Source organism: Entelurus aequoreus, linkage group LG02, assembly GCF_033978785.1.
Source record: "Entelurus aequoreus isolate RoL-2023_Sb linkage group LG02, RoL_Eaeq_v1.1, whole genome shotgun sequence".
Classification (NCBI taxonomy): domain Eukaryota; kingdom Metazoa; phylum Chordata; class Actinopteri; order Syngnathiformes; family Syngnathidae; genus Entelurus; species Entelurus aequoreus.
This window is the reverse complement of record NC_084732.1, coordinates 27,452,031-27,470,815: the sequence shown is the minus strand read 5'-3', so window position 1 is coordinate 27,470,815 and position 18,785 is coordinate 27,452,031. Positions and strand designations below refer to the sequence as shown.

Sequence of the window (18,785 nt, the reverse complement as noted above, 5' to 3'; positions counted from 1 at the left end):
CTGTTAGCCACCAGCTGCGGAGCGGTGGCTAGTTAGCAGAGAGCTAACCAGACAGTCGGCGGGTAGCCAGGAGGGCTATCCGCGGTGCAATCCGGGATAACAGTCCGGGAAACAGCTCGTAGTGGCAGGTTGTTGCTGGGCGATGCCAGGAGAATCAGTGGAGCCAGCGGGTGAGTGAAACATCTGTCATCTGTCACAAAATAATCCAAGCTGATGCCAGGTGACGAAGTGGGTAAAAGTTGACAAGTAGAAAACTACACACTTAAAAGTTAAACACACTTAGTATATAAAACAAAACAAAACAAAAAATAGATACTAAGTCGCATAAAAACTAAAACTAAGGCTAAGGAAGGAGAAGCGGCGAACAAGCGAGACTCTAGCGTCCTCTCCCGTCCTCAAAATACAATCATCATGGCGTATGCGCGTGACGTCAAACGTTGAAACGGAAGTATTCGGACACATTGTATCCAATACAAAAAGCTCTGTTTTCATCGCAAAATTCCACAGTATTCTGGACATCTGTGTTGGTGAATCTTTTGCAATTTGTTTAATGAACAATGAAGACTGCAAAGAAGAAAGCTGTAGGTGGGATCGGTGTATTAGCGGCTGGCTGCAGCAACACAAGCAGGAGGACTTTGACTTGGATAGCAGACGCGCTATCCGACGCTAGCCGCCGACTGCATCTGTGATCGAGTGAAGTCCTTCGTCGCTCCGTCGATCGCTGGAACGCAGGTGAGCACGGGTGTTGATGAGCAGATGAGGGCTGGCTGGCGGAGGTGGATAGCTAATGTTTTTAGCATAGCTCTGTGAGGTCCCGTAGCTAAGTTAGCTTCAATGGCGTCGCTAGCAACAATATGATTTGCCAGAATGGCTGGACAGGACAGATTAAGAATCGTTACAAATAAAAATTGTTTGACACCCCAAGTAAAGAAGCAGGGTCATCAAAAATGATTATGTTGATATTGTTCTTTTTGTTTTATGTTTGTATTTTTTTCAATAAATGGCTGTGATGATAATGTCAATGAGGGATTTCTAATAACTGCTATGTTGGAATTGTTATTAATATTGATACTGTTGTTGATAATATTCATTTTTGTTTGACTGCTTTTGAATAGTTTTTTGTCATGTTTGTGCGTCTTCTCAATTGCTCTGTTTATTGCTATTCTGAATGTTGCTGGGTCGGGTTTAGTTTCGGAATTTGAATTGCATTATTATGGTATTGTTGTGTATTGTTTCGTGGGATTGATTAATAAAAAAATAAAAAAAAGATTCTTATTTTCATTGTTATCTACCAGTTGTTGAAAACATGATTTTAAAACAGGTTGCTTTGTATGTAGTTGTGTCTGCAAAAAATTGCATTTTGTTTTTCCGTCCTTCTTACATGTATATTCAAAAAAACGTAGAAGATCATTATCGTCAACCAGCAATGCCCCTATTCCACTGATGAAAGTCTTATTAGAAGTAATTGCTACTCATATTCCCTATTCAAAATAAGAGCAGGGCTGTGTGCCTCAATATCACTTAGCGGCATCTCTTTGATAAGAAAAAAATAAATATACAAAGAGAAATAAATAAATAAAAAAGTGCCTGTGGTCTGTGGAGAGGAATACCAGTAAAAAGCACTAAGCTGAATTAGCTTGATAACCAAGGTCATAACACATACAGTAGTGTAGCTTTGACTTAATTGGACTGTGCTTTCAGGAAATGTATTCATTGACGCACTCGTTGACATTTAATAAACAAATGTGATGTATTAGTCATAAGTGTATTAGCCATAAGTAATAAATAAATAAATAAAAACAATGTAGTCAGTCATAAGGATGACATTCAACACTTCAGGACAGATGAATTATGCCTTTGGTCCACAAAAGATCTGCAAATTTCAAAATCCTATTGTCACTCGTCTATATTACACAGACAGGAAAAGGCTATGGAGTGTAACAATGCAAGGTTCAATATAGCAATTGAAGCAAAGTCACCTTGAGTGCTCGGGGAGGGCGACGTTGTCCTTTTTCCACGTAATTACAGGTGTGGGGATGCCATCGATCCGGCACTGGAAGCGGGCTGTACCCCCAGCGTGTAGCGTGTGAGGCAAGGGCTCTTGATGGAAGGGGGACAGCTCTGAGAAAGACAGAGGAAAGTCAGGCAATGAACTTTGTGTTGAATGTAGGTCTCTTGCCAGGTGACACAATGCAATTATTTGAAATCCTTTCCCAGCAGTGCCAATATACTAAATTACTGTTCATAAGAAGCCCGACAATTGTGGGGATACAGCCATACTTATGAGAAATATGATGAAAAACCATCATGTCGTCAACTTTATGGAAGAAAATGTGTTTTTGCTTCAGCACTTACTGGATCTCCGCCAGGAAGTTGGGATCATCTTTCGTTAATTAAAGTTAAGTTAAAGTACCATTGACAGTCACACACACACTAGGTGTGGTGAAATTACCCTTTGCATTGGACCCATCCCCTTGTTCCACCCCCTGAGAGGTGAGGGGAGCAGTGAGCAGCAGCAGTGGCCGCGCTCGGGAATCATTTTGGTGATTTAACCCCCAATTCCAAGCCTTGATCCCAAGTGCCAAGAAGGGAGGAAATGAGTCCCATGTTTATAGTCTTTGGTATGACTCGGCCGGGGTTTGGACTCACGACCTACCGATCTCAGGACGGACACTCTAACCACAAGACCACTGAGCAGGTTTTGACCCCGGGGCCCAACTTTACCAAAACAAAGGGGCCTGGGGCTCACTCAAATATTAACACTGAATAGTAGGGGTGTCAAAAAAACATATTTTCAAATGAATCATGATTCTTTTTTGTAATGATTCTTAATCGATTCAAAAAATTTAAATGTTATAATTTGTTTTAGTTTTGTTTAAATCTGTCCTGTCCAGCCACTCAGGCAAATCATATTGTTGATGTAGATGCCCATATCTGCTGTACAGATTGACTTTAGTAAAGAAATGTGTGAGATACTTCTCTTGTTGCCTTAGTTGTATTTGACTTTATTAAATGTTTTGGTAGACTTTTATATAAAAAAAAAAGTTTTTTTTCAAGTAAAATAGAAATAGAAATAGAAATGTGTCACAGTTGTTTATAAATGTTATAGAGGAATGTACAGGGCTTGAATTTAACCATGGCAACTGCGACAAAAGCCACGACCACCCTCGTCATTTGCCGTAATGCCCTACAAAATTGACCAACATCAGCAGCAAGAACAAGCCGTGACCACCCTTGACTTTTTACTTGTTAATGGACGAGGGATGTAACGGTAAACGGTATAATGATCATTCACTATACAATTCCCGAGGGTTAGCAATATCGTCTAATTTTTTAATTGCCAAAAAAAACCCGTCATTTATCAATGCATTTTCGGCTACACAAAGTCAGGCGCATGCGCACTAGCGTTGTTTGGCTTGATAATCATGGCGGACTAAAGACACAGACTTTGCTCCGGAGATTTCCCCTCAGAGTAAACGGAGCCAAGCGCTCAGTTTAACGTCATTTTCCCTTGCTGCGTTTAAGAGCACACTGCTGTGTTTCGATGGAGACAGGTGTGGACAATATTGGAGACAGACGCACCTGTCCCCACACTAAAAGTATACAGCAAAAAACTATTTGATGTTGTTTTTATTTTCTACAGCGTCCATCAGCTGCTGTAACTGAGAGTTAATGAGTTGAAGAAACATGCAGCAGGCGATGTGTCGTAAACGTTGTCACAACTTGTTATTAAAGTCTTTAGTTTGTTAACTGGGATGTTCACTCGTCCTTTATTTAACTGCAAACTGTATCAGTGTTCAAATAACATCAGTACTAGTTTTGTCATCTCATCGAATTGAACGCAGGCTTTAAAGATTTTGTATTCGATGTGAGAGGAGTCACTCCTTTTTATTTTTGTGGCCAAACTGTTGCACTGCACCAAAAGGGGGCGTTGTTGGAGAAGAACAAAGCTTGTTTATTAGACTTCCTCTTCATTAGCCAAACTGCTTTGAGTTTTAATATTGATATAAAAAAGTAAACATTTACATTACTTATGTTTATTTCATATCATGAAGGTGTTACTTCAAAAACCATTCATGTGACACAGCTTTTTGTTAATGTGTTATTGTGTATGGATAAGTCCCACGTCGTATAGGACTTACCTATACACAATAACACATTAATATAATATTTATGCTCAAACTCTTAATGGATCCGTCCTGATATTGCATCTGCATGTACATATAAATGTACATAACTTACAAAAGAAAATAATGTTTGTCTTGGTGCCCTAGAATATGAGCCCTCCTTTAAGGCAACACTTGCCTTGACCTTAAAACGTTAAAATTTGAGGCCTGTAGTTAAACATAGAACTGGCATCCAATAGTGCAAAAATATTGATTTTGAATCGAGAATAGTTTTGAATCGAGAATCGAATCTGAATCAAATTGTAACCCCCAAGAATCGATTCAAAAGATTCACCTACAGAATTGGTAAAATTACTGTTGATTTTACTTAATAATTACATCCAACCCACTTACAGTTTACAACCCTGTCAGATGATATGAAACCATGTGTTAATCACAAAGATTATTATTTATTTAACACGTAAACCTTAGGCAGTATTACATGTCGGCTGCATGTTTCAAAACAGAGCAAAACACCACAGGTAGGAGCACCATAACATGAAAGTGCAGTAAATGAGTGTCTCCATGGTGGACGCCGCACAGTATATGCAAAATCCTCATTTGAATGAGGCTTTCTGCACCAGTTATAAATTACACACGCAGTCTTAGTAGCTCACACGGCCACTACTATTACACACACATTTATAGTTTGCACACGTGTTTAGCGTGTGGTATTTGGATCTTAGTAGATCAGGCCCTAAGTGTGTCAGGATTGATGTTTTAATGTGTTATTGTGGAGGGTGAATTATTTATTTTGCCTGCAGGGGCTACAGAAAGAAATCAGCAACAACAATATAACCTGGTACACAGCGTCTTCACCTTGTGTCTAATGTTTTCTGTGCACGGTCCCTGGAAAATAAACTAACAAACAAACACGGCCCACCCGCCATGGTTGAAATCGGCTCCCATAATTCTACAATTTATTCTTTGCAAAACACACCGGAATCTAATTTATCTTTTAAGACAGTTAAACAGTTAAATGTCCTCTTACTTCGCTGAAGACAAACAGAGGGATCTAATCATGCGTGGCGAGATTGTAACTTCTTCTTCTCTTTAGCTGGAATTTGTTGGCAGCGCCCCAATATTCACAACTTCACACTTTCACACGCAAGGGAGGGAGGGGGGTTTCTTGCTTGGTGTGGGCACCAGGGGGCAACAGAGAGCACTGTGTCCCTATTACCTATGACCCCTCCAACAGGCATGCCTGCACTGCGAAAAAAAGAACTGACAAAATATAAATACAAAGACGAAATTTGAATAAAAATATACTCAAAACTAGTGAAATCATCTGTCCATGCAGCTAGTTAATTTTACTTGATAATCCCAAATTAAGATTTGTATATCTAGAAATGAGCAGGACTTTTAAGTATTTCATACCGAAAACATGCATATTAAACTTGTAATTCGTAAATTATGCATCTATTATGTGGGGAAAACCAAAATATCTTATTTGAATATTTATTTTCTTTAACATTTTCAAACTAGAATGGACAAAATATAATTATTAATGCTAAAATTAAGATTATGATGTGAACTAGTGTTGTCCCGATACCAATATTTTGGTACCGGTACTAAAATTATTTTGATACTTTTCTAAATAAAGGGGACCACAAAAAATTGCATGATTGGCTTTATTTTAACAAAAAAATCTTTTATTAGTAAGTAAACAAACAAACACTCCTAATCAGTCTGCTGACGTATGCAGTAACATATTGTGTCATTTATCATTCTATTATTTTGTCAAAATTATTAAGGACAAGTGGTAGAAAATGAATTATTAATCTACTTTTTAATTTACTGTTAATATCTGCTTACTTTCTCTTTTAACATGTTCTGTCTACACTTCTGTTAAAATGTAATAATCACTTATTCTTCTGTTGTTTGATACTTTAGATTAGTTTTGGATGACACCACAAATTTGGGTATCAATCCGATACCAAGTAGTTACAGGATCATACATTGGTCATATTCAAAGTCCTCATGTGTCCACAGACATATTTCCTGAGTTTATAAACATAATATACAATTTTTTTTAAATGAAAGAAGATGTTGTGATGCCAAAAAATATTGATGTAATCATTGTAGTATCGACTAGCTACATACCTGTACTTGATATCATTACAGTGGATGTTAGGTGTAGATCCACCAATGGCGTTTGTTTACATTTTGGGCGGTGCGGGACCGGTACGTTTCAGAGGCGATATAGTACTGAAAATGATTCATTAGTATCGCGGTACTATACTAATACCGGTATACCGTACAACCCTAATGTGAACTTGTAATGACTAAAAATAAGTAAATAACTCTCAAAACTAGGGACCTTTCGAGTAATACAATTTTAAATCTTGGAAAGTGGCAAATCATTTGCAGTGTGCAAACTTTATTTTCTTTGTAAATAACCCTAAAAAAACACTTTAAAACTATAAGCAGCCTTTTTGTACAAAAAAACTAACAATTAAGGCCTACTGAAATGAAATGTTTTTATTTAAACGGGGATAGCAGATCCATTCTATGTGTCATACTTGATCATTTCGCGATATTGCCATATATTTGCTGAAAGGATTTAGTAGAGAACATCGACGATAAAGTTTGCAACTTTTGGTCGCTGATAAAAAAAGCCTTGCCTGTACCGGAAGTAGCGTGACGTCACAAGTTGAAAGGCTCCTCACATTTCCCCATTGTTTACACCAGCAGCGAGAGCGAATCGGACCGAGAAAGCGACGATTACCCCATTAATTTGAGCCAGGATGAAAGATTAGTGGATGAGGAATGTGAGAGTGAAGGACTAGAGTGCAGTGCAGGACGCATCTTTTTTCGCTCTGACCGTAACTTAGGTACAAGCTGGCTCATTGGATTCCACACTTTCTCCTTTTTCTATTGTGGATCACGGATTTGTATTTTAAACCACCTCGGATACTATATCCTCTTGAAAATGAGAGTCGAGAACGCGAAATGGACATTCACAGTGACTTTTATCTCCACGACAATACATCGGCGAAGCTCTTTAGCTACGGAGCTAACGTGATAGCATCGTGCTTGAATGCAGATAGAAACAGAAGAAATAAACCCCTGACTGGAAGGATAGACAGAAAATCAACAATACTATTAAACCATGGACCTGTAAATACACGGTTAATGCTTTCCAGCTTGGCGAAGCTTAACAATGCTGTTGCTAACGACGCCATTGAAGCTAACTTAGCAACGGGACCTCACTGAGCTATGATAAAAACATTAGCGCTCCACCTACGCCAGCCAGCCCTCATCTGCTCATCAACACCCGTGCTCACCTGCGTTCCAGCGATCGACGGAAGGACAAAGGACTTCACCCGATCATCCGTGCGGTCGGCGGCTAGCGTCGGCGGCTAGTGTCGGATAGCGCGTCTGCTATCCAATTCAAAGTCCTCCTGGTTGTGTTGCTAAAGCCAGCCGCTAATACACCGATCCCACCTACAACTTTCTTCTTTGCAGTCTCCATTGTTCATTAAACAAATTGCAAAAGATTCACCAACACAGATGTCCAGAATACTGTGGAATTTTATGATGAAAACAGAGCTGTTTGTATTGTGATATAATGTGTCCGAATACTTCCGCTTCAACCATCGACGTCACGCGCAAACGTCATCATACATAGACGTTTTCAACCGGAAGTTCCCCGGGAAATTTAAAATTGCACTTTATAAGTTAACCCGGCCGTATTGGCATGTGTTGCAATGTTAAAATTTCATCATTGATATATAAACTATCAGACTGCGTGGTCGGTAGTAGTGGGTTTCAGTAGGCCTTTAAGTAATTCAGTTGAAAACTGCACAAAAAGTAATTTGGTCTAATTCATAGAAATTAGACATTTTATGACTATAAAAGACATATTGTCATGCTCTTATTGCTGTGGTCATAAATTAGAAGTCACCTAGCCATGGTTTTAATATATAGTTTAAGTCAGATTTGTAATAACTGCTGCCAAATCTGTGTAAAAAAAAACTCTTTAGAAAATGGACATTGATTTTTCCCTTTTGGCAGGCTTGACAGGACAGGTTGATGATTAAAAACCCGACATATCGCTGTTACAGCATCATGTAAACACACCGACTGTATAACCACCGCCGCAAAAAAAAAAAAAAGTGGGCGTCAGTGTGTTTGAGTTAAAGAACAGCTGATCAGCGAGAAGCCACATCAGCTGACATCAATGCCAAGAGGCCAGTGGGTGTCCACAGAGGACACTGTGATGGGACAATGGCGACTTCCTGGCCTTTCCACCTCCCCTCTGTCAAAGAGTTGTTTCCAACCCTCTCCCAGAATGTCATTGATCAGCAAATAGGGTTTTTTTGATAGCCATAAAGGCCGGCGCTTGATGTAATATGACTTCCCTTGACTTTACCCCAGTCTTTGGCCCCATTGCATATCAGATAACAGTGTCCCTCCTCTTGTGCAAGCCATCTGCAGGATGACCTCTTTAAGTGACAGTCACATTATCACTACCCATCATGTTTATTTTAATCCCTACAACAAACAGTATATACAGTAACCTCATAAAGGTGAACATAACAATGTATCCTGTCCACCACCTGTCATCTTTAATCCCACAATCTCCTTACATGGATGATTTTAAGCAACGATGTGCTGTCATTTGACCTTAAAATAATGGTTGAAATTGCCTGGCTCGTAAAAAGGACAATGGCATCGGTGGGTGACCGCAGATCAATTTAATTTTCAGACTTGTCCATGCAACCGTCGGTACACTTTAGTACTGGAGGAAAAAAGTTGGCGAGAACAAAAAAATAAAATACCATTACCGTATTTTTCGGACTATAAATCGCTCCGGAGTTTAAGCCGCACCGGCCGAAAATGCATAATAAAGAAGGAAAAAAACATATATAAGTCGCACTCGAGTATAAGTCGCATTTTTTGGGGAAATTTATTTGATAAAAACCAACACCAAGAATAGACATTTGAAAGGCAATTTAAAATAAATAAAGAATAGTGAACAACAGGCTGAATAAGTGTACGTTATATGACGCATAAATAACCAACTGAGAACGTGCCTGATATGTTAACGTAACATATTATGGTAAGAGTCATTCAAATAACTATAACATATAGAACAGTGGTTCTTAACCTTGTTGGAGGTACCGAACCCCACCGGTTTCATATGCGCATTCACCGAACCCTTCTTTAGTGAAAAATACTTTTTTTTTTTTTTTCAAATTCAAGACAAAGTTATATGTTTTTGGTAACACTTTAGTATGGGGAACATATTCTAAGTAACAAAGACGTAATTTAGAGTTATTTGGTTAGGGTTAGAGGGTTAGGGCCAGGGTTAGGTTTATAATGAGGCCATGCCGAATAAGGCATTAATAAGTACTTAATAATGACTAGTTAAGAGCCAATACGTTACTAATTTACATGTTAATAAGCAACTAATTAATGGTGAATATGTTCCCCATACTAAAGTGTTACCATGTTTTTATACTGGTGCACAAAATGAACCGTGCATGAACATCACTTGTTCAAAGGACAAAACCAACACAGTGCATAAACTCACAACAAATTACACACCTGCAAATCAGTGTGACTTCTGCTGTTGCCGTATCCTTAATACGCCGATAGGGAGAAGTTTTTATTTACACTATGAGTCGGGTGTGTCTTGACCTCCGCCGAACCCCTGAGCTCCCGACTCACCGAACCCCCAGGGTTCGATCGAACCCAGGTTAAGAACCACTGATATAGAACATGCTATACGTTTACCAAACAATCTGTCACTCCTAATCGCTAAATCCGATGAAATCTTATACGTCTAGTCTCTTACGTGAATGAGCTAAATAATATTATTTGATATTTTACGGTAATGTGTTAATAATTTCACACATAAGTCGCTCCTAAGTATAAGTCGCACCCCCGGCCAAACTATGAAAAAAACTGACTTTTAGTCCGAAAAATACGGTACTTATATCCAGTGGTGTGCCGTCAGGGCCAGCAAGGCCTTCTCTGCTGGCCTAACATAACCAGAAATCATGATCATAATTAAAGATAAAATAATTGTTTTATTTACTTTTCCTAAATATCTAAAAGTATTCATATTCTCTTCATGTCATAATATGCTCGTTCCAGTGCGGTTGTTTTTAGGTTAGAGTTTGTATCCAATCAGAATAATGGTAAATGGGTTGTACTTGTATAGCGCTTTTCCAGCTGCCATGCAAGGCCCTAACCACGACCCATCAGGAGCAAGGGTTAAGTGTCTTGCTCAAGGACACAACGGAGGTGACGAGGTTGGTAGAAGGTGGGGATCGAACTAGGAACCCTCAGGTTGCTGGCACGGCCAGACTCACAACTGCACCACGCCGTCCCCCAGAATTCAGCTAGCTTATGTTGCCATGCTGTACGAAATCTGCCCGAGGCCTTCAGAATCAACAATGCAGTGCACTGTAAGTGAACGGACACAAACATTTGACAGACAGTTGCGATAGCCAATCAGATCACGAGTTGTTGTCAGTAAGGCCTTCTAGCTGGTCTCACGTTGAACGTGACATTTACGCGTCCTGTGATTGGATACTCACCGGGACTGTTAGCGGATGAATTTGAGAACACATAGAGTTGAGAGACAGTTGCGATAGCCAATCAGATCACAAGTTGTTGACAGTAGCCTATCTAGGTAGTCTGATGTTAACGACACTGTGATTGAATACTCACTTGTCATTCCGAAGTGAGTATCCATTCACAAGTTTCAATTTAGCAGGAAGCGGGAAGTGTTGCGCCGTAGCCAGACCGAGATAGTAGAGAAGGAGAACAAAATGTTGCTGCAGGGAATTCTGGGAATTTGTTCTGTTGCGTTTATGTTATGTGACGGTGCAAATATTCTTCCGAAATTGTTACGTGGGGGGGTTCGCAGCTTACTGCGAGGTTCGTTCCCCCGGGATGCAGACGGAACACTCCGGACAGGACGTGCAGGTAGGAACATGGTTTATTTGTCGAAAGTCAAACAAGTACCAACAACTGAAAACAAGCAAGAGGAAAAATGTGCCGATCGCACTCGAAGCTAAGGCTAACACTTAGCATAGGCAAGAAGACAAGGAATACTCACGTAACTGTAGCAAAAGCAAACAAAGAAGCCAGGCAGGCTTAAATAATGCCTCTGATTAGTGCTCGAGGAACAGGTGAGCGTCCCGAACACCAATCAGAGGCAGGTGAAAACAATAAGCAACCATGGTAGCCAAAACAAACTCAAGGGTGCACAAAACAGGAACTAAGGGAGTCCAAAACTAACAGAAAATAACAAAAACATGATCCGGGCCACGGAGCATTACAGAAATAGGTTTGTGTTTGTTGTTTAGTGTGGTTTCACTATATGGCACATGTTTATGACAGTGTTGGCGTTGTTCATACGACCACCCTTAGTTTGACATGTATGGCTGTTGACTAACTATGCCCTTCATTCACGTGTGTGTTCAAAATTAACATGATGATTAAAAATGGCTATGATCAGACAGAGTGACATCTTTGCTCGACATCTTCAACTAAAGACCACTATTAACCCATCAAACGCTACATTATATTTGCAAGGCCATTTTCAAGAGGGATATTTAGAGAGAAACTAGATTTTGTGAGACGATGTCAGCCAACCCCGGAAGCTAGCTCAGGTGTTCTGGCGACCAAATGGGGAAATACTCGCCATTTACACTCGAATCAGCTGGCTTCTACTGCGTCGAATAGTAAGTTCAAATATTTAATTTTTTCCCTTTTAATATGTTTTTAGCTATTTTATATTTTGACAGAACCACATGAGATACGTTGTAAATGCTGATGCGTTTTAATTGATTTTTAAATGCGCCAGAAAATAACCCTTTTTGTACACTGTTGAGGTGTTTCAATGCGTAAATGTGTTCCTGTATAGTATTTATCCAGCAATGGTCACGTGGTGACATCAATTATGGTATTTTGAGAGGTAATCATTGAAGTCGGACGTCACTGAAGGCCTAGGTGGGGAACGCACGGCCCGCCACTGCTCATATCTGTACTAACATATAAAAATGGCCATTTAATCGATATCAATGATATGATTATTTATTTAACATGGATATTATGGCCACTAAAGGGGGACACGTTGTAGAAAATGGATGGATGGATGTTAATAATAACGTTTATTGGATAAGATACAGTGTATTTTTGCTGAAACACATTTATTTTCATCAGCATTCGACTGAAAAATGATCTTCTTTTCACATTTTTTTACAAAAAAATGCTATTGATTTATTACTTAATAGTGTATGATTCACTGTTTTATTGCTTCAAATGCTTCTATTGTCTTAAGTGCCCAGTGCAGCTCTTTGGTCAACAAAGGTCGTTTTAATGTGCAACATGAATAAAGTTTGACCTGACAAACCTTTCAGTTCTAAATATTCTAATTTCTGAATGTGCCATATTGACAAAGCAATAAGACGACCCTGAACATCCACCCATCCATTTTCTACCGCTTGTCCCTTTCGGGGTCGCAGGGGGTGCTGGGGCCTATCTCAGCTGCATTCGGGCGGAAGGCGGGGTACACCCTGGACAAGTCGCCACCTCATCGTAGGACCCTGAACGTAAGATTTTTTTTAAAAACATGTTTTAATACAAAATAATAAAAAACAAACAAAAAATAGATTTTTAACTCTTTTTTGGCTCGGGAAGAAGTCATTCAGTGCCACCTGTTGGTTTGCATGGCAATATATTTTAATTAATATCAATAGTACACCCAAAAAATATGTATATACATTGTATGATCATTTAATTGTATTATATATTATATAAATTAGTGGAATTAATTTGTCTAAACCTGATATTATTAAATATTTTCATCAATTTCCTTTTTTTATATTATTTTTAAAAAAAAATGTTTGTTTAAATGTGTATTCTAGTAATATTGCCTTGGTATTAGATAATCATTTTTACTATGTCAGGGTTTCTGCACAGTCTAATTTAATGCTTTTTAATGCCCCTTAAAATAAATGTAATAATGCCCATGTCCCACTGCAGATAGTTATTTCAATATAGTCAAAAGCCTACAATTGTCTGTATGGACAGAATTGTATTATCAAATGTAAACCTTTTTAATGCCATTTAAGGACTTAATTTTTCGCAAAATCCATTTAATATATTTATATAATTTTCTATTATTACACTGTATGTATTATTTTATTTGCAATGTTTCTGTTGTTGCTAATGTGTGTTCTATTAGTAATCCCTACTCTATATTATTGTTGGACCAGCTAGGTCACCTCCCATGCTGTATTAGTTCAGTTCAGTTTCAGTTTATTTCATTACAGCACGTCCGAAAAGGTAGGAAAAAGCAGAGTTTATTTAACCCCTTTTCATATTACAGCAGTTTTATCCAATTTCCTTGTCCTGTTTGTAACAGAACAGTGAATAAACAATTAATAATTACATAAATAAATATACCACAAGTAAGTAGACAAATATTAAATGCATAAAGACTAATTATCGCATTTTAATTTTTTTTGGAAGATTTTCATCATAATTCAGTCTACAAAACAGTCTTTTAAACTGAATCATATTGGTGCTTTATTCGATCCCCTTTCTGTTAATCCATTCCATAATTTAATTCCACATACGGGTACGCTAAAGGTCTTAAGTCTTGAACAGGCATACAAATGTTTAAAACTAATTTTCCTCGATTTTACTGTCAAAAGTTGTGTACAACTACATTGGTGGTGTAGTAGTGCACATGCGACTGCCCTGGTATTGACTTCAGCTTATTAATGCTACATTCATCATCCTTATGCAAAATCACATTTTGAGTATGATGCTATGAAAAACTACATTGCTACTATAATCAAAACAAACTTAAACATTGGACACAATATCTGAAACGATATTGACATTCATCTTTGGAGCGCCTGTATCGAGAGAGTTTAAACAGGTCAAAAAATGCCAAAAGCTGTTTTTTTCCCCAAGTATTTCAATTTATAAGGGGCCACGTGCTGTGTTGCATTTACAATTTCCAGAAAGCAAAAGTAATTTACAGCAAAAATTCCTCGCCAAAGCGGCATCTGTCTCCTCTATAAGCATGCAACCTCACATTCCTGTGCATGGTACCGCTGGGGAACAAGGGAGGCGACTCCAAAGCAGGTGGCTTTTCCTAATATGTTTTCACAGATGTGATCAGAGATGTGTTTTTTCCCTGCGCTGGCAGCTGCGGAGGAGAACATCCACTCAATGTCAACGTGAAAGCACTTCGGCGAGGACCTCTCGCCGCGCTGATCAAATCGCTCTCCCGCAGAACTGCTGATTTGATTCACAAACACGCAAACTGAAGGTCACCTTTAATGGTCTCGGAAACCTTTCCCTTCACCATGACTACTCGTCGGCCTCCATCCGCCTCCTCCCTATTCATATAGCCCCCACCCCACCTCCACCCACCTTTTTGTCCCCAAAACAAGAGCTCCTTATAAATAGGCATTTGGCAGCTGACATATAAATAGGCATTTGGCAGCATCCTCAGAGTGCACGGTGTCATTTTACACAAAGCTAATGAGTCAATAAAGAACATTTCTGAAGAGCTGGAAACAAACGGATCATTAAAAAAAGCTAATGTCTTTCTTCTTGTCCCCTAAATGTATTTAAAAATGTACATTGAGTGACACCTTAAGGCAGGGGTGTCCAAAGTGTGGCCCGGGGGCCATTTGCGGCCCGCAGCTAATTGTTTACCGGCCCGCTACACATTCTGGAAATGCTATTGAAAAAATAAATAAAAAACATTAAAAAAAAGTGGAATGAGGTGAAATCTAACTAGAAAAAGTTGCAATGTTGAGAAAAAGCTGCGATGCAGGCTGTTTTTTTTCTTTTGTCTATCATTATTTTATTTTTTTGCTAATTGCTCAAAAAAAATTAAAAAGACCTATTCAAGGCTCCAATTATTTCAAATATTTCACTTTAAAATGTTTTATGTGGAAAATATTGCATATATTGTGTGGTTGCCATACAAAAACATCAACGTTTTCTTTGACAAAAGAGCATAAAACAAACAAAATAATAGTTCAAACGTAAAATCGACAGATATATCTGAAGTTGATCTCGTAACTTAATTGTTGAAAGTTAAAAAAAAAAAAATAATAAAAATGTATCACCTTTTGGATTCCAAATATATTTAACAGGATTTTATTGATCTTTTCACTGTAATTACTCAAAAATAATGAATTAAAATCAATGGTGTCCTGCATTATTGATCTTTTTAAGGCTCTAATTACTTCACATCAAACATTGCTTTCTTAATGTTTTGGGCAGTGGGGGAAATACTGCATATTTCAGTTTTATTATAAAAATTAAAGTTGTCTCTGACAGAAACGGCATAAAACCTTTTCATTTTTTTTAAACTTTATATCAACATGAATAAGCGGTAGAAAATGGATGGATGGATGGAAGTTGATATACTGTAGAGATTTACTGTAAGCGTTAAATACATAAAAAAATATTAATAATTTGACTTGTTTTTAACATTTTAATGACTTAGACCCTTTATGGTCCCCGGGAACCCTAAAGGTAAAAAAAATTAAAAATAAATCCATATATTTTGTTATGGTTTGAAAATGAAAAATATCAAAAGGGCCCCTGCATGCTTTAATTTTTCCGTGTGCGGCCCTCAGTGGAAAAAGTTTGGACACCCCTGCCTTAAGGCATTCTGTTTATTCATATTGTGCAAGGTGCCGGTTGTCATTAATATGTGGCACATTATAGGACAGGTCCAGGTTTGACGTACATGTGCACGTTGACATGAAAAGCAAAATATAGTGAATTGTAACTCTTCTATTCTTCTATCTATATTATTTTTCCTGTGTGCATTCAAATTGAACAGGATCTTGCTATGCACATGTGCCCCGTACCCACATAAGGAACCAAAACACTGACTTTTAGTTTTAGCATTGGAAAAAAAAATGGCCGTTGGTTGAAAAATACGTACTGGCGTAAAGAATGGGTACCGAATTCGGTACTTTTAAAGGCACTGATCAAATTTATTCGGTATAACTGAGAACCAATTCACGTAAAATCACACAGTGCCATATTTCGATACCTTTGTTGCAGATGTATATGTAGCAAACTGCCTCTAGGTAATGTAGCAATTTTACATGCCAACAAAGCAAGCATGCCCGGTAGAAAACGCTCAAAATGCATTAGCTCGATGCTAATTTAAATTGGATATGCCAAATACAAAACCCAAAACCAGTGAAGTTGGCACCTTGTGTAAATCGTAAACAAAAAATGGAATACAATGATTTGCTAATCCTTTTCAAAGTATATTCATTTGAATAGACTGCAAAGGACATATATTTAACATTGGAACTGAGAAACTTGGTTGTTTTTTGCAAAAATTAGCTCATTTGGAATTTGATGCCTGCAACATGTTTCAAAAAAGCTGGCACAGTGGCAAAAAAGACTGAGAAAGTTGAGGAATGCTCATCAAACACTTATTTGGAACATCCCACAGGTGAACAGGCTAATTGGGAACAGGTGGGTGCCATGATTGGGTATAAAAGCAGCTTCCATGAAATGCTCAGTCATTCACAAACAAGGATGGGGCTAGGGTCACCACTTTGTGAACACATGCGTGAGTTTAAAAACAACATTTCTCAATGAGCTATTGCAAGGAATTTAGGGATTTCACCATCTACGGTCCGTAATAACATGAAAAGGTTCAGAGAATCTGGGGAAATCACTGCACGTAAGCAGCAAGGCCATGACCTTCGATCCCTCAGGCTGTACTGCATCAACAAGTGTGTAAAGGATATCACCATATGGGCTCCGGAACACTTCAGAAAACCACTGTCAGTAACTACAGTTTGTCACTACATCTGTCAGTGCAAGTTAAAACTCTACTATGCAAAACGAAAGCCATTTATCAACAACACCCAGAAACGCCGCCGGCTTCGCTGGGCCCGAGCTCATCTAAGATGGACTGATGCAAAATGGAAAAGTTGTCTGTGGTCTGACGAGTCCACATTTTAAATTGTTTTTGGAAACTGTGGACGTTGTGTCCTCCGGACCAAAGAGGAAAAGAACCATCCGAACTGTTAAAGGCGCAAAGTTAAAAAGTCAGCATCTGTGATGGTATGGGGGTGTATTAGTGCCCAAAACATGGGTAACTTACACATCTGTGAAGGCACCTTTAATGCTGAAAGGTACATACAGGTTATCATGACAGTTTAGATCAGGCATGGGCAAATTATGGCCTGGACGTCTCCAAATTATTTTTTTAAACCTTTACCATCAAAACTGCAGCCGCCAATATGATGTGCAGTACATTTTTCAAATTACCATAAGTCTTGAACTATAGAGAATATTACAATGGTTGGAATCTCTACTTTTTAGTGATATACGGGCTGTTACGGTGATCTACGTCAGAGCAGCTCCAAGCTGACGAAGCAAGAAACAGAGTGTAAAAAGGGAGTACACATACAGCAGAATGTGTGACACGTTTTACAGCTAAGATATGTGTCAAAAACATTAGACACAAACAAACTCACAGTATCATGTTAAAAAATCAGAAATAAAAGAATAAGACCAGTGAATATTGTCACACAATCATCAGTCACTCCACTGTTACGCAGAAATATTCTGCTGTTATCATGCCATATATACACAGTATGTAGTGTGTATACTGTGGGTTTATATACTGTATATATATATATATATATATATATATATATATATATATATATATATATATATATATATATATATATATATATACACAGTACAGGCCAAACGTTTGGACACACCTTCTCATTCACAACACAACTGATGGTCCCAACCCCATTGATAAAGCAAGACATTCCACTAACCCTGATAAGGCACACCTGTGAAGTGAAAACTATTTCAGGTGACTACCTCTTTAAGCTCATCGAGAGAATGCCAAGAGTGTGCAAAGCAGTAATCAGAGCAAAGGGTGGCTATTTTGAAGAAACCATAATATAAAACATGTTCTCAGTTATTTCACCTTTTTTTGTTAAGTACATAACTCCACATGTGTTCATTCGTAGTTATGATGCCTTCAGTGACAATCTACAATGTAAATAGGGTAACACTTTAGTATGGGGAACATATTCACCATTAATTAGTAGCTTATTAAAGTAAAACAGACTTAATTAAGAGTTATTTGGACAATACGGGAACATACAGTATAAGGGTTAGGGTTAAGGTTAGGGTTACTAATAAGCAATAATTCTGAGGTTGATGAGGGAAAATTCTTAGGTAATGACTTACTGGTTGTATACAGTAATAAGGCCATGCAGAATAAGGCATTAATAAGTACTTAATAATGACTAATTAAGAGCCAATATGTTACTAATTTGCATGTTGATAAGCAACTAATTAATGGTGAATATGTGTTCCCCATACTAAATTGTTATCGTAAATAGTCATGAAAATAAAGAAAACACATTGACTGAGAAGGTGTGTCCAAACTGTTGGCCTGTACATTATACATGTATGTAAATAAATAAATATATATATAAATATATATATATATATATATATATATATATATATATATATATATATATATATATATATATATATATATATATATATATATATATATATATATATAGTACGTAAATATATATATATATATAT

At 37.9% G+C, this 18,785-nt stretch overlaps 1 protein-coding gene across 1 annotated transcript in view; it reads right to left on the bottom strand.

The window, feature by feature from the left end:
* igdcc4 (immunoglobulin superfamily, DCC subclass, member 4) overlaps positions 1–18,785 on the bottom strand; it is a 255,257-nt gene that overhangs the window by 81,704 nt on the left and 154,768 nt on the right. The window contains exon 3 of the mRNA XM_062024310.1: positions 1,980–2,121. Within this exon, the coding sequence (XP_061880294.1) occupies positions 1,980–2,121 (142 nt within the window). The remainder of the gene's footprint in view (positions 1–1,979; positions 2,122–18,785) is intronic.